Raw genomic sequence first — 15,245 nt, 5'->3', positions numbered from 1 at the left:
GAAAGAGAAGTAGTGGACAGATGTATAGATCTCGTCAATCTATGCAAGACCCACAGATATCTATATTTTAGCTTCTGAAAACTGGCAGAAATTAGACAACGGCCCCCCAGATTATTTCGGCAAGGAGGTGTAGGCCAGGTAACTGCATAAGCCTCATCTGAGCAGAAAAGCAAGGTGGAAACATTCACTGAGAAAGGAAGAAGAGCCACTACCAGCCTTGCTGGGAATGCAGAGCAAGACCTGTAATAGCATCTAAAAAGGGAATACATATCCCTTGTGGTATAGCACAGCAAACTCAGCACAGCATTAAGGATATCACAGCAAGGTATAGCACAGCAAGAGCAGGTAGATGCAGACTATCTGCTATATCTATAATCTGCTATATCTATAATCTGCTATAAAGACCTAGTACCTTGCAGGGGGCCCACTGACTTCTTCATTAGGAAGCACCTTGAAACAATCTTGGAGTAATTCACAAACTGGCATTGTAATTTTTTCCCAAGCCCCACTTCCCCCCAGCGTGTTGTCATCATCTTCCCCAGGAGCAGAGTTGCTCCAAGTAACCAGATCCCCCCCAACCACAAAGCACCTACTGTATTCACCCCGATGCTATCGGGAGGGGCTGGCCGGGTGCATGCAGTCAGGCAGCACCTAAGCTCGGGTGGCCCAGGGCAGTGGGATGAAACCAGACTCCTCCTCCTCCCCCAGCACACCACAGATTTGAGGCCATCATGGGGAAGGTTGAAAATGAATCATCTCCTCTGCTTATTCATATTTCACGGGGAAGCTCTTCCCCACCAGCTCCAGTCCTGTCTAATACACTCTCCACCAGGCACTTCTGTCAATCCCTTCACAGAAGCCAGCACTACCACAAACATTTATTAGCTCCTCACAAGCTCCTGGCTGGAGGTGAGCTGGTTATACCAACAGCAGATTTGTATTTCAAGAAAAGGAAAAACCAAGCAAGTCAGGGAAGCAGCTGTTAAACTGCAGGAATAATCAATTAGAAAGAAATTTCATCATCTTGAATAAGCTTGCTTGCACTTAAAATCTTTCTGAAAGAAGTGATTAGCTTTTAATTATTGGGAACTGTAAAGACCAGGAAAGAGGTCAAGCAGCTCAGTTTGTACAACCATTTCTGTGCATGGCATAGGCTATGGGTCCCACCACTGCTGCCCAACATAGAATCATAGAATCATAGAACAGTTCGGGTTGGAAAGGACCTTTAGATCATCTAGTTCCAACCCCCCTGCCATGAGCAGGGTCACCCCACACTAAACTATGTAGACAGAGTGCACTATGTTGCCCGAGGCTCTGTCCAGCCTGGCCTTGAACACCTCCAGGGTTGGAGCACTCACAACTTCCTTGGGCAACCTATTCCAGTGCCTCGCCACCCTCACTGTGAAGAACTGCTTCCTTATATCTAACCTAAAGTTCCCTAGCATCCTTGTAGGCCCCTTTCAGATATTGGAAGGCTGCTATAAGGTCTCCACGCAGCCTTCTCTTTTCCAGGCTGAACAGCCCCAACTTTCTCAGCCTGTCTTCATACGGGAGGTGCTCCAGTCCTCTTATCATCCTTGTGGCCCTCCTCTGGACCTGCTCCAACAGCTCCATGTCCTTTTTATGTTGAGGACACCAGAACTGTACACAATACTCCAAGTGAGGCCTCACGAGAGCAGAGTAGAGGGGCAGGATCACCTCCTTTGACCTGCTGGTCATGCTTCTTTTGATACAGCCCAGGATACGATTGGCTTTCTGGGCTGCAAGCGCACACTGCCTGCTCATGTCGAGTTTCTCATCAATCACCACCCCCAAGTCCTTCTCCGCAGGGCTGCTTTGAATCTCTTCTCTGCCCAGCCGTTTGGGCATCCTCATGGATCTAACTCCTTGACAAAGACTCACTGATATTTTTCTCCAGATTCAGTGTCCCTTCTCCACCTCATGCTCCCAGATAACCCAGCTTGACATGCGAAAGCCACTGGTCAAACTCCAGCTATGCTCTTCTACTTCCCTGTCACTCAGGCCTCCTGATCACCCACAGTGGGGCTGTTCCTTTTGTCTTAAACCAAAAGTGACTGCCTCATCTTCGCTAACCACCCTGATCCCAACTGCAGCTAACATCCCCTTTTTCAGATGAGCTGCTTTGACACATTTGCTACTGTCCTTTAGCCACTGTGTCCTGTCTGAGCTTCTCACCCTGTCTCCAGCTCTGCTACTCCAGCCTTTGTTGAAGAGCTCCCTGCAAAGGCATTCTTTGCTCCATGGGATGAGACTTGATGTGCCCCAGCCCTTAGGTCATCTGCTGGCAGCGCTGGGATGTCACCACTCCTTCCTCACTTCTCCTCCTACTCCAGGAGGAGATAGAGCAGCCAACAGTCAGTTATAGCTTCTGGCATGCTCCAGCTAATCCTTTTGGAAGAGTTTCACCAGTCTCCTCTTCCTAAACTCCCCAGGGGCTCTCCAGTTACTTTCCAAATACCTACATGCATGCGGCTCCAGAGCCAAATCCTGCAAGCCTGGGACACCAGTGCAACGTTGTCAGGACAACATAATCAGCCACCCAAGGCACAGGTGTTATGCTACATCTCTAATTCCATGATCTCATGCTATATTTTCCATACAGTCCCTGCCTTGTTCAGCAAATGGGTAGTTGCTCACTGTTTCCCATCTCCTTACTCTTATGCACAGCCTTAGGGCTCTCTGTGCTCACAAAGTATTTTGAGCTTGTGTTGAGCACAAACTTGTTTCCTCATAGATGCTCTCGGGAAAGCAGAGAGAAGCCCAAGGCTCCATGGATACCTCCCTTCCCAGCCTCTTCTCTCCACAGCAGATATTATTGAATCTGTACTGCAAGGAACAGAGGCAAGAGGAGAGCCAGAGGACTGGGGGCCAGCCAGTTTTGGAGTGTTGATCTGAGATACCGAAGCTCAGCTCTCTAGAGCACTAATCCTGTCTGGCCTCTCTAAGAGCCCTAAATAAGACTGGTCAGAAAAGGGTCATTGGCTCTTCACCCCACTTGAAGCCATCAAGCTGATAAGGACTCTAGGGCCAATGCCTGGTGAGGTTCACCACCAGCTCCCCATCTCCATGCCTTGGGGTCTGCCTGCCTTCTGCCACGGATTTAGTCTGCTCCAAGACCACAATTCAACCCACCAAGCAACCCTCTGAATAAGCCTCCTGTTCTCAGGGTCATCAGAGGAGAAATCTGATCTCCCCTCTGAAGCAGCAGCTCAGAGGGCCTGAGGCAGTGGGAATCTGCTGTTCTTCACCAAAAGTGCTGTCGGTATTTGATCACTTGGAGTGTTTTGACATGGTTTGCAGTTGGATACGCTTGTCCCCAGCCTGTGAACTTATACATGTCAATCAGGCGAGCACATGTCAGCCTCCACATCAGTGTTTAGAAGGACTACAGGTGACAAGATAACCTTTTCATGACCAACACATTGCCACTCAGAGGAATGGAGACAAGAATTTGGTCTGATTTCCAACAAGATAAGAAACCATTATTCACCTTTTTACACCTGAAGAGCTTCTAACCCTTTTCCTGTCTTTCCATTTCAGGTCTTGACGATTTCATAAAGGTGTGGGGGTTTTGTTTTGTTTGGGTTTTTTTGTTTTGTTTTTTCATTTTTAATGAACATTCCATGCAGATGATTAGTGGTGAAAGAAAAGATTTGGGAAATGCAAGTTAGATTTGGACAGCTGGCATTACCTGGGATCTTGCTCACAAGCAAAGGCATTCATCCTCAGTGGTTTGAGCTTTATTATGTGTCGCAAGTGTTTTATAATGATGGGTGACATTTTGTACCCAGAACAGCATTAGTGTAGGAATTGGACACCTGGCAAATTATTTCACTCTGTAAAGATGTCAGGAGCAACCAAATTTTTGTCATTTTTCCTGCGAAAAAGCAGCATTTGCCACCTCCCATGTCCAGTTCCAGGCAAAGACCCTGCCTGTGGCTTCCCTGGGATTTGTGCCTTCTCCACCTCATACGTGCAGAAAGATGACCCACTGGTGCAGGTACACAAACTCTTCTGCAGGTTCTTTTCCTATATGAGTGCTCACATCACACAAGAAAGTAGCACCCCCCCTGCCAGCCTGCAAACACCCTGTGCAGCAAGGAGCTGGGGAGGTGGCTGTGTACTGGGGTTCATAAATTAATATCCCCATTACACCAAGCTCATGCCCACGTCACAGCTGACAGGAGCCAGCACAGCTCCACTGATTACACTTAAATGCTGAGCCAGGCCATTTTGAGCAAGGCAAGGATCCAACACTTCATCTGGAGGTAGCTCTCCTAGACAGCAACTGCTACCAAGGCCACATGCTTCCAAGAAGGTTGCTTGCTCCAGCTTCTGTGTTTGCACATTACAAGTCTCCCACAAATACCTAAAATTACCGTCAAGATTTAAATCTCCAGATTCAAACCCAGTCAGTACTGGCCAATACCATGTTCAGTTTCACTCTAGTCTGCATCTGCCACAAGCTCCTGTATCATCCATTCACAAAGATCAAGTTAATAAACATAATATCACTCAGAGCTAGATGCCTATCAGTACCATCTAATCAGTGCCCTCAACTGAAAAGTAATCTCTGAACTGATCTTTCCTTGGCCACTGAACAGTGCCTGAACAGAGGAAGCTTTGTTTTGAGCCACTAGAGACACAATGGTCAGCTCCCAACCCTTTGCTGGCGTTGCCCTTGGGTTGGAGAGCAAGGTAGAACTTGTTTTCATGTCAGACCTTGTTCTTTTCTTCCTGGCTTTGACAAGAAGGTATCATTTGTCCTAGGGAGTTGCTCCACAGGCCAAGAGTGGGCTCAGACATGGAGCACAACATGGTAAAGCAGCACCATGAGAGTACATCCCAGGGGGTGCAATCCTGAACATAGCAAACCCACAACCCACCCAGCCTGACAAGAAGTCATCTGCCATGCAGTGATTCCATTACTTGCAGAAGGTAAGGCCCAGCCAGTATTTCTTTGGCAGGATCCATCCACACCCTGAAATAAGGCACAACAGAATATGAAATCCCGATGACAGGGAGACCCACATCTGCTACTGCATTGTGTGGTTGCAATGCTGGACTTTTGTTCAGGCTGCATCAAGCACACAGGCCAACTTGCAAAAGGAAGACAGGTTTAAGACAGTAAATTCTGCTGATTTCACTAGACAAAGATCTGCTCCCTTCCACAGTACTGATCTTTCCCCCAAATTATGTACAGTATACAATAATTTTATACATACACACACACACCTTGACGTACTGCTATTATAGCATGTCATTACTTTTTTTGCAAGATATTAAAAGTAGGCAACCAGTCTATATGCCATGGGTTTTATGGAGGTTTTATTTTTTGGGAAGTAATTTCATAAGTGTAAATTGATAGTTAGGCTGATGGAAAGCCAGACTGATGTAGGTGAACATTTTCCAAATAGGAGATGGCTGTGGGTGGGAAAGACAAGCCTTTCATCTTTAAACGTTTTTTAAAAAACGCAACTTTAAATGTGTTTTAAGAAGCATCTGATGGAGGGAAACTTTTAAAGCAATTTTAATAACCATTAATGAAAACATCCATTTTTCTGTTGCAAACCTGGGTAGCGTTAACCCAGCCATTGCCAGCAGCTGGATCCTACAAATCAGACTGATGCTTGCTTCATGGCTCACAGCAGCTCCTCCACACCACATATACTCCATCTCCTCCAGATCTACTCCCTTTCCACAAGCAAAGCACATCTCCACCTCCACAAGTGACTATCAGCCTCACCCCAGACCAAACTCCCTCTGCTCCACTAGCACTAGCCAGCATTGCTCCGAGACCACCAAGCCATAATTTCCCCAACCTGCCCACGCCAGAACAGGTCCAACCCTCTACCCTGCTGTTTTAGAGCCCTCCTACACCAAAATCTCAAACTAAAACATAGGATTTTGCCTTTCCATGTCATCAACCCAGAAGCTGGGTTTGGAGATAACCAGTCAAAAGAATATGCTTAGCCAACATTAAAAAATACTGGCACTTATAGCAGGTATCACCCTTGTACTTTGCAAGAGTGAAGTACACACAAATGCTACAGTCTCTAGAAAGAAATTTCCCAATGCATAATTTCCTCTTAGAAAGAGCAAGGGCTTTAGAAACAAAGCAAAATTTACACACAAGCACCTGCCCTGCTGTCCTTCACAAGATCATTACAAATCAGGCCAGGCTTCCTAGGGCACATCTTCCCACCTCCTCCCAAAGCTAGGTAACCTGTGAATCCTGCTTTTATAAGGTTTTGCCTTCCCTCCTGAAACACCTTCACCTAATGACACTAATTACATCCCAAATGAGCAAACAGGAACAGATGAGAAGGAAAAGAAGATCTTGCAGCAAAATACAGCTTATTTAATTCTCCATGGAAAGCCTTCTACATGTCAGACATTTCTCCAGTCTTCTTGCTGTGCTTTTTCAGCTCATGTTTGAGGCAACAGAGGCCAGATAAGGGCTCAAAGATGTTTTGTAATCACAATGTGATTGTTGAGAAAATAGAGCCTGTGCAGTGGTTAAAAGTAAGTCTTCATTTTGGGGAGCAAGGGGAAATAGCTGCAGGATGACCAAGAATGGAGTTCCAAGAAGCTCGGGTCAGGCAGGCTACCCAGCAACTTGTTCCCAAGACATGATCTGGTATCTGGAACAAACTGAACATTGCTAGGTTGGGGCTGCTAGGGAGTTTTGCAGCAGTTGCCATTTATAGGGTCAGGTTCCATGCTCTTCTATCCTGAAATAGAGCAAACCCCCAAACTAATCCAAGAAATCCAGGCTGTTCCTAGGAAACTACATCTTGCACAATAAAAATCAAGTTTTCTTTACGCAGTCATACCATTTGAGAATATTTTTTTCTGCAGGTTAGGCTTGGGAAACATTTTATAGCACAGAAACAGCAGAGCAGTGACTGATGAAGGGCAGGAAGGAGAACACGTTATTTTGAACACCTCAGACAATGAGCTGTGAATCCCTATCCCCAGTTTGGTACCATCAGTACATATTCATTGAACCTCTCCATGTCAGGGACCTGGAACAAGAGAAACTCCTATTGGAAAATACCTACCTATGCCTTTTAGATAGTCCTAACACAGAGTTGCCCATGGCCCCACCATGGAGGACTGGGGGTCATGGTGACGTGACAGACCAGGTGAGAGCACTTATGGGGTAACCTGGCCTGCAGAAATGCCTTCCCAGAAGACCCCCCACTGCCTCCTTGGGAGGGAGCCAGAGATAGATGTCATCCTCCAGATCCACCAGTCTGTCTTTTGGCGATGGAGAACTCTCAAGGTCCAGTTTACTCCCAGACCAGAGAACATTTAATATAGGAAACTCAAGGAGCAGAAGCTTCCCCCATGGTCTTGGTACCCAACAACACTCTACCCAGCTAGGTAGGTTTCTACCCTACCCAGCGCCTTGCTGACTGTGGAGATGATTCAAACCCTTCCGTCTCCAAGTCAAGGGGACACCCCACACAAGAAAAGACCAGACTTTTTGGGGTTTTGTTGTTTTTTTTTCCGAGATTTTTTGTCTTTTTAATTTCACCTTGGTACGCGATTTCTGACAGTGTGTCAGCATCTCCCGCTGGGTCAGCCATCTCTGGACCCCGCTACATTCAGTGTCAGATCGTACAGTGGCGATGAGTCAGTGTTTGAGCCTCACAGTCACTTGCATGTCTTTACAGGTTGTTACTTACATCATTTGTGAACAGCAGCACAGAAGGACACAACACATGAAAACGAGAGTAGGGATGAGGTGAGGGTCAGCTGAAGGCTTGACCCTAAGGAGAACTTTCCCCAGGTTCCCATGGCTCTGGCAGGGATGAACACGGGAAGGGAAATGCCTCCTTTCTCCTCTGCCTGAGGGGTGGCGATACAGGCTGCAATGTTTTCCAGAGCCAGGACAGCAGTTCGCACTGGTCTAGCACCCATATTTGAGGGTACAGGATGGGGTTGCTGGTGGAGGCAGTCTGGGTTCTGCCATGGGAAGGAGAGAGGTGATGCAGAGAAGCATGGCTGAGCCTTGATGGGCCCAGATGTCCACCAGGTCCAGCAGCATTGTCCACCCCACACTGACCCTGCACTGAACATGTCCAGTCAAGGACCTGGCCACCACACTGTCCCCATCAATCTGCTGGCAGAGGAGCCAGCCCTGCTTTGAATTCCAACTGCACCTCAAAACCAGTGGGGCAACCTGAGAGCACCAAGAATAACCAACCCCAAAATCCAAACCTATATCATCTCCTGCAACAAACTGATGTTCCTTCCCTGCCACTGGGCTTTTGCAACCTAAACATAATGTTTATAAAAAGTAAATTATTTCATCTTATAACTTAAGTGCATTGAGTGTTTCCTTAAATATGGTTCACGCTGAAAATAAAGTTACTTTTGCTGTACAGTAAATTTCTGATAGACTTAGAAATAAACTTTGTTGATACAATCTGGCAGGTGTGGCTGTGTAGTACATCACCCACAGCCACACGGCTCTGCACACACACATGTGTGTGCCCACTCACACACACATACACACACACAGCCCCGTCCACAGCGACAGGGATGATGCTAGGGGTTTCTAGCTTTCTATATTCACATGGGAACATCTATCTTAAAAGTCCCTGTGTTTAAACAGAGAGTGCTCCAGCTGGTCGAGGGAACAGAGGGAAAACCCTGAAGTGAAATTTTCCCTGTGTTTCTCCAAGGCATTGTCAGCTTTTCAAATTTCAAAGCCTGGCTGATGCTGCAGGCTGTCCTCATGAAGATCAGCAGTTTCCTCTTTCTGACGCTCAGACTGAAGGTGGTGCAGAGGGAATACGGCACCAGGATGCTCCCACAGGAGCATTCCCCTCCCCCTGCCTTTCCTTCTGCTGAAACAAGAAATGTGGTTCCCCATTTGAAATTTGAAAATCCACCAGCCAGCTGCAATAACCACTCCTGTCCCTAATCCTAGGCTCCTAAGAGAAACATGAAACTATGCAACCCATAACTTAACTTGCTCCTTGGGAATCCCAAGCTACAACATAATTGTTTGACAGCATCTCAGCAGTGTCACTTTCCCCCCCCTCCCAACCCCAGGGGCTCTGCAGCCCCTCCTGGAGCAGCGCAGCAGTGGTGGCTGCCCGGTGCTGGGGCCCACGTCACGCTCAGGAGGTGAAGTAGGAGTTCTGCATGGAGTAGAGGTGGTCGATGGGGTTCCCCACTCGTGCCTGGAGCGGCCCCGCATCCGTCGTGGTGAGGAAGCAGTCACCCAGGTTGCCCAGTGAGGTATCATCGCTATCCAAGTCATGGAAGAAGGGCTCAGCACCTTGGGAAGCAGGGAAGGAGCAGAAGGGCTTCAGAGTCTGCTTTCTCCTCTGGCACCTTGACAGTGCCTGGTACCCACAGCTTTTGCAGTGTAAGAATTTAGCAGTGAGGGGACCACCGTCTTCCAGAATCACTGAATCACCCGTGCATGACCCCACCACACAGCCCCCCACCACAGCCCAGTACCTCTTTGAACAGCAGAAGGCAAGAGGCAAATCCTGGAGCCTTACCGTAGGGGTGCATGTGGTCTCCAGGCATCTGCGGCGGGGTAAGCCCTTGCCGGAAAGGGTCAGAGCCGTAGACACTTTGCTCCATGCCCAGCAGCTGCTGGGGTGGGGGCAGAGTGGTGTAGGGGTTCAGCATTCCCTCCAGCCCTGTGCTTCCGCTGCCATTGGTCTGGGCTGGAAGACACGAGCAAGTTGTCAATGCAGTCAGGCACTGCTTTCTGGGGGTCCCAGCTCCCTTGGGAAGCCCAGGGAGGGCTGGGAAATAGGGAAACCCTGAATGCAGGGAGAACTGGGTGCGAGGGGGGTACCTGAGCTCAGGCGCTGTGTGTTTTGCTGATCTTGCTGCTGCTGCTGCTGCCTCCTGGCAAGCTTCTTCATCTGCGTGAGAAGAATGGGAAAGCCAAGGTGAAATCATGCCCTGGCCAAAGTGAGAAGGGAGGGGAGTCCCAGCATGAGCCCTAGTTGGTGGCTACCCCTTGTACCCACCTTTGCTCGCTGGTTCTGAAACCAGACCTGCACCACGCGGACACTCAGCCCTGTCTCGGCCGCCAGCGTCTCCCGAACCTTGGAGGAAGGAATGATAGCAGCATCTCAGCCCACTCTGCTTTTCAGGGGCACTTTAGGAGAGGACAGAGCAGCCAGGACAAGTCCTTGCTCAGCATTCAGGACATTCCCAGGGGCTGGAGGCAGCTGAGCATGGGCCCTTCTCGCCTTACCTTCCTGCAGGGCTTGGAGGAGACCTCAAACGATGCTTTGAATGCCCTCCGCTGCTGTGTGGTAAGGATTGTCCGGGGCCGCTTGGGCCGCTTGTGATCCTTCCCATCCTCAGCACCCTTCCCTGAGGCTTGGCCTAGTTTGCAAATGCTGTCCTCATCATCACTTTTGCCTAAGAGGGGGGGGGGAAAAGCAAGTCCTTTACAGACAACAGGCCATGCACTCCATTTTCCAGCATGTCCAAAATAATCTAGGGGGACTTAAGCTGCTGTTGATGGGAATCTTCCTGTGAATGTGTGAGAGGAGCTGAGGTTTGTGGCTGGCTTCTCCACAGCAGCTCAGAGATGGGGAGAGCTGCCATGGCTCATAGTTTGGGGCTGCTCAGCCAGCCAATGTAATTTTGAGTTCTTCTTTTCCCCAACAGTCTGAGCAGCTGCAATGTGAAATCCTAGGACACCTGATTTTCCCTCCATCAGACTCAAATCCCTGCCTGCTCTACAGCTGGTGACCAGGCTCATATCTTCCCCTTTCCATGGAGTTTTAAATCTCTCTAGACAGAAGCTCAGGCTGCTTCAAGCTTCACCCCTCAGGTACTCGCTGCTGGTCCATTGCATTCCCAGGCACTGGTGTGTATCTCCCTACTGCTCTCCACCACTCAGGGCTGCAGGGCCTTTGGGCAGAAGCTGCTCCAGGAAAGCATCTTACCAGCCCTCCTAGTTTTCTGCATTGCCACCATGTTGACAATCTCACATGCTCAGCCAGTGTGGGAGGGCTGTAATGCAAGTTTGACAGCACAGGTCCTTCCCACTCACAAGCTGTAATTCACTTATAGCCTTTTCCAGAAAGTTCCTCCACCATCTATTCAGGAATTGATAATGGAGCTGAGGTGCTGGTTTGATGCAGATGCAGGCTGCAAGGCTGTGCTTGGCTCAAGTCCTGTCCCAGGGCTGCCATGCCTCTGGGAGATGGGGAAGCACCAGGGCCTTATAAGCCTAGCTCATAGTAATTCATGGCAAGAGCAGGTCAGGCTGAACCCCATGGCAAGACCTAATCATGGATCACACACATCAGAAAAGCATAAATCCAACGGCAGCCCAGTTGGGAATGGAGAATGACAGGAGCAGCTCTGCAGGGCAAGGTGAGGGATCCCAGTGGAGAAGCAAGGATGCTCTAAGGTATCAGTTAGCTCTTCCCTGCACACTGCTGAGCTCTCTCCTGGGCTCACCAGCCAATACAGAGACCTTCCCTGTGGCAAGGGCTGGGACAGGGAGAGATCTGCACACTGGCAGTCACCAAACAGCCTGGAGCTGGGTGCTGGCCCCTGTGAGACAGAGCCTTGCTGCTCCTGTGAGCTCCATGCACAGCCATGGTGTGCCCATGGCAGCAGTGGCAATGGGAAAGACAAACTGCTGTTTTCTCCACAGTGGGTCTGAGAAGCCCAGTGCTAGGGATGCTGGGTGTGGAGTCTCTGATGGCTAATGGGGCTGGGCAGTGGCTGCCACTGACTTCTTCTCAGTGCCAGCACAAACAGGGTCTAGTCTGACAAGCTGCCTGCTTTCCTGAAACCTGAAGGAGCTTAATTTTGATGGAAGAGTAGAGAGTTTTACAAATACTGGGAGGAGGAATGTCAACCAATGGAGACATTTTAGTGCCTGAATCCCTTTACACCCTAACAGGAGGTGAGTGCCCCAATCCCCTCCAGTTTGCGAGGGGCAGAGCCCAGCAGGGGGGAGCCAAAGGCTCACAGACACCATCAAGCAAATGATGCTCAAAACCAATGCAAAGGGGAAAACCCGCTCAGAGCAGCCCTCCAGAGCCCTCCCCCTCACACAACACCTGCTCCCCAAATCCCTCCCAGTGTCAAAGGGAAAGAAGGAAAAGTGAAGCCGGATTTGGCAGGGTATTACTTTTAATTAACTCTCCTTTTCAAGCCTTTCCCCACCAAGGAGGGGGGAGAAATTAATGAGTGTCTGGGGCTGCCCCTGACGTCACCTGGGAAGGGACTGGGGCGATGGATATTGTGCAGCATGCCCTTGGTCCGACCCGCCAAGCCCGCATCCCGCCGCCAGGGCCAGGACATTCCTCGCTTGGGAGGATTTAGGGAGAGGAGAAACATTAGGACGCTTTTAATTGGAAAGTGGGGTCCTCTTTCAGAGGGGCTTGTTTACTTAGGCTGGGTGGTGGAGGCTCAGGGGAGGAGGTAATTGAAGTGAGGGTTTGGGAGATTACAGACAACATATGGCTCGCTTTTTATCTGTGCTTTCTCATAAAGTGGCCTTTGGTGCACAGCGGCTGGGGGAGGGAGGCCAGGGGTCTTCAAAGCAGCAAAGAGGAGACAGGGAGACAGGGGAGAGGCTGGACAAGCACACTGCACACTGCTGGTGAAGGGCATCTGGGACCAGTGCCAGAGAGGGGACGCCCCCTCTGCATCCCCCAGCATGGCAGTGGGGGCCCCAGGAGGGACGTAGCAGGAGGGGGCAAAGCCGCCCCATGGTGAGCATCCACATGGGAGGTGCACTTGGGCTGGCACCCACAGTGCCACCATCCCCAAAGCCATGCAACATCCCAAGACAAATTGTTGGTGGCCACCAAAACCAGGCAGGGACAACAGTGGGGCTAAACTATGGGGTCTGTGAAGAGACAGGAAGGGCCTGTACCCCTGAGCCAGGAGCTGCCAGGGAATGATGGGGGCTTTGGTTTGGGTTTCCACCCAGCCAAGGGGTTGCCATGCCATTTTGACTCCTACACTGGCCCTTGGGTCTCTGATGGAGTTTCCACCTAAATAACTATTTCCCCTGGGGATTTTTGCTAGTTGTTCTCGGTTTGGCTAGAGCCCCTGGCAGTGGGGCTGGACCACTGGCCAATGAGTCGCTGGGGAGGAAAAGATCCCCAGCCTTTCCCAAACTGCCCTTTTCCCCTACTAGGAATAAATCCAAACTGTTGTGGCCAATTCACTTATTTTCCTGCATGATGTCTCTTCATTGGTTCCTATTTTAACTGAAAGAGTTTGCATATCCCAGAAGGAAAAAATAGTAATTCTTCAATCAACTAAGGACTTTCCCAGGGCTAAGGCAAGACGCAGCGCCAGTGTGCTGGATCCTGCTACTTTCCTGCCTCTCCAGTAACTCCAGCGTTGGACCATCACTCACTGGCTCCCTTCAGCCACCTCCTCCCATTGCCTCACTCTTCATTGTTTAAATACCATCACCGTTACTTGGAAGGAGGATTTTTTCTTTCAAGCAGGTGGGATTGCAGAGCTTGGTCAGAGCTGCAGTCAGCGCTACAAAGCAGCCAGCTTCTTATTGCAGAGGAGCACAATATTAAAGAAAAATATGGGCTTTGGGCAATTTTTGCTCCAACCCCGCTGAAATCACCCCTGTCCTCCCCCACACCTACTCCAAGCTGCAGCATTGCCTGTGCCTGGCAGTGAGCGCGGGGCTTTGCTGTGTCTGTGACCTGCCTTGCCTCACACCTTAACAACCTAACCAGCTCCTAAACAGGCTCGTAACACTGATTTCTCTTTCATTAAACCCAATGCTTTGCTTTAGCAGGGAAAGGACAGAATCCCTCCAGGACGCCGTCAGCCCTTCCCAGAGCATGGCATTTCAAAGTTAAATCTTTTCCTCCGCAAAGCAGATTTTCCTCCAGTGATGGTTTTTAAGAGCGACCCGGGCACATGGATGGGGCTGCACGGCCTCTCAAGGAGCACGGCTCTGCAGGGACAGCGTTAGCAGAAGGATTTCTGCTAGCAGATCATTTCCACCCGCCCAGCCCCCATTGCTGGACTTTCTTACTAAATTTGTCTTCCTGGGAAACATACAGATTATTTTTGCATTGATTGCGAATACATATTTTAATGCCAATCTGATGTTCTGGGCAACCTGACCCAGCAGTGACACTCTGGCTGGAGCAGAATGCCAGCCCCCTTCCCACCTACAGGTGCCAGCTTGGTGCCACCTCTCCTGCAGCCCCCCTTGGATTTGCAGTGTCTCAGTAGTGCCACCACACTGGATCTGCTGTCTGGGACAGTGAGGCACAGGAGAGGGACACAGAATGTAGTCAGTGGGATGCTTGGGACCATGATTTTTTTCAGGAAGAAAACTCTTGCTTACAGTGTATTTACACCAGGGGCAGCTCCTCTGTTTCCAAAGGCAAGGAGGTGAGAGATGTCACCTTTGGCCAGCATGACTCCCCCTCCCACTCCTGGAGAGGCTGTATGCCCCTCAGGATGGGGTGCTGGTACCCTGCACAGGCCAGGAGCACAAACCATTACAGAAAGAGCCTACTGAAATGGGATGGTCCCCAGAGTACCCTCTAGCACTGCAGCCCCTCTGCTGCTGAGGTACCCGGTCATGCTCTTGCTGCTGAGAGACTCTGGTTGGAGTATGCAATGTGCTTTTCCCTTTGGACCATGGGGCAGAGGTTCAGGGTAGTGAGCCCAAAACTCGCCTCCAGACCCAACTGCACTCACAGGGGCCTCATAGCGGGACCAGCCAGGGAGATGCCGGGCGCGGGCAGCCCCTTACCAGAATCCGACAGAGCCGGGCTCACCAAGCTCAGCAGTTCCCGCTCCTTCTCGTAGTCGCCCTTACAGAGGAGCTGCCCCTCCTTCAGCACAAACTCGTCACCCTTCTGCAGGCGCCGCTCGCAGACGCAGCAGCAGAAGCAGCGCAGGTGGTAGACACTCTTCTGGGCACGCATCACCAGCTCGCTGGGTGCAATGGCCTCCAGGCACCCGGCGCACTTCACCGCAAAGAGCCTGCAGGAGCAATAGAAGATCCCACTGGGATGCCTGGCAGCACTGCGGCTGCACCCATGGGTGGCGCAGTGTTGGGGCATCCATGGCGGGGAGATGGGCATCACAGGATCACTGTGTCACCCCATTGGTGTTTTAACTTCTTTGAGGGGCTGGGCACAACAGTGCTGCCCCCCCCGCAGTGACACATGCTGCAAGCTTACCCTGTGCCAGTGGGGGGTGTCTGTGGG

The 15,245-nt window shown here is 50.3% G+C and overlaps 1 protein-coding gene across 1 annotated transcript; it reads right to left on the bottom strand.

Moving 5' to 3' along the window:
- Positions 1 to 9,158: 9,158 nt before the first annotated feature.
- On the bottom strand, positions 9,159 to 15,018 carry LMX1A (LIM homeobox transcription factor 1, alpha; the record flags this gene model as incomplete). Its single annotated transcript, XM_010017501.1, has 6 exons — positions 9,159 to 9,319; positions 9,549 to 9,719; positions 9,854 to 9,923; positions 10,032 to 10,109; positions 10,262 to 10,431; positions 14,786 to 15,018. Coding segments are annotated over 6 exons (883 nt in total), but the record flags the coding sequence as incomplete, so codon positions are not given.
- Positions 15,019 to 15,245: the final 227 nt, after the last annotated feature.

This window comes from Nestor notabilis, unplaced genomic scaffold (genome assembly GCF_000696875.1).
Source record: "Nestor notabilis isolate BGI_N333 unplaced genomic scaffold, ASM69687v1 scaffold28496, whole genome shotgun sequence".
Classification (NCBI taxonomy): domain Eukaryota; kingdom Metazoa; phylum Chordata; class Aves; order Psittaciformes; family Psittacidae; genus Nestor; species Nestor notabilis.
Note: the sequence above shows the minus strand (reverse complement) of the source record. Positions and strands in the feature narration are given on the sequence as shown.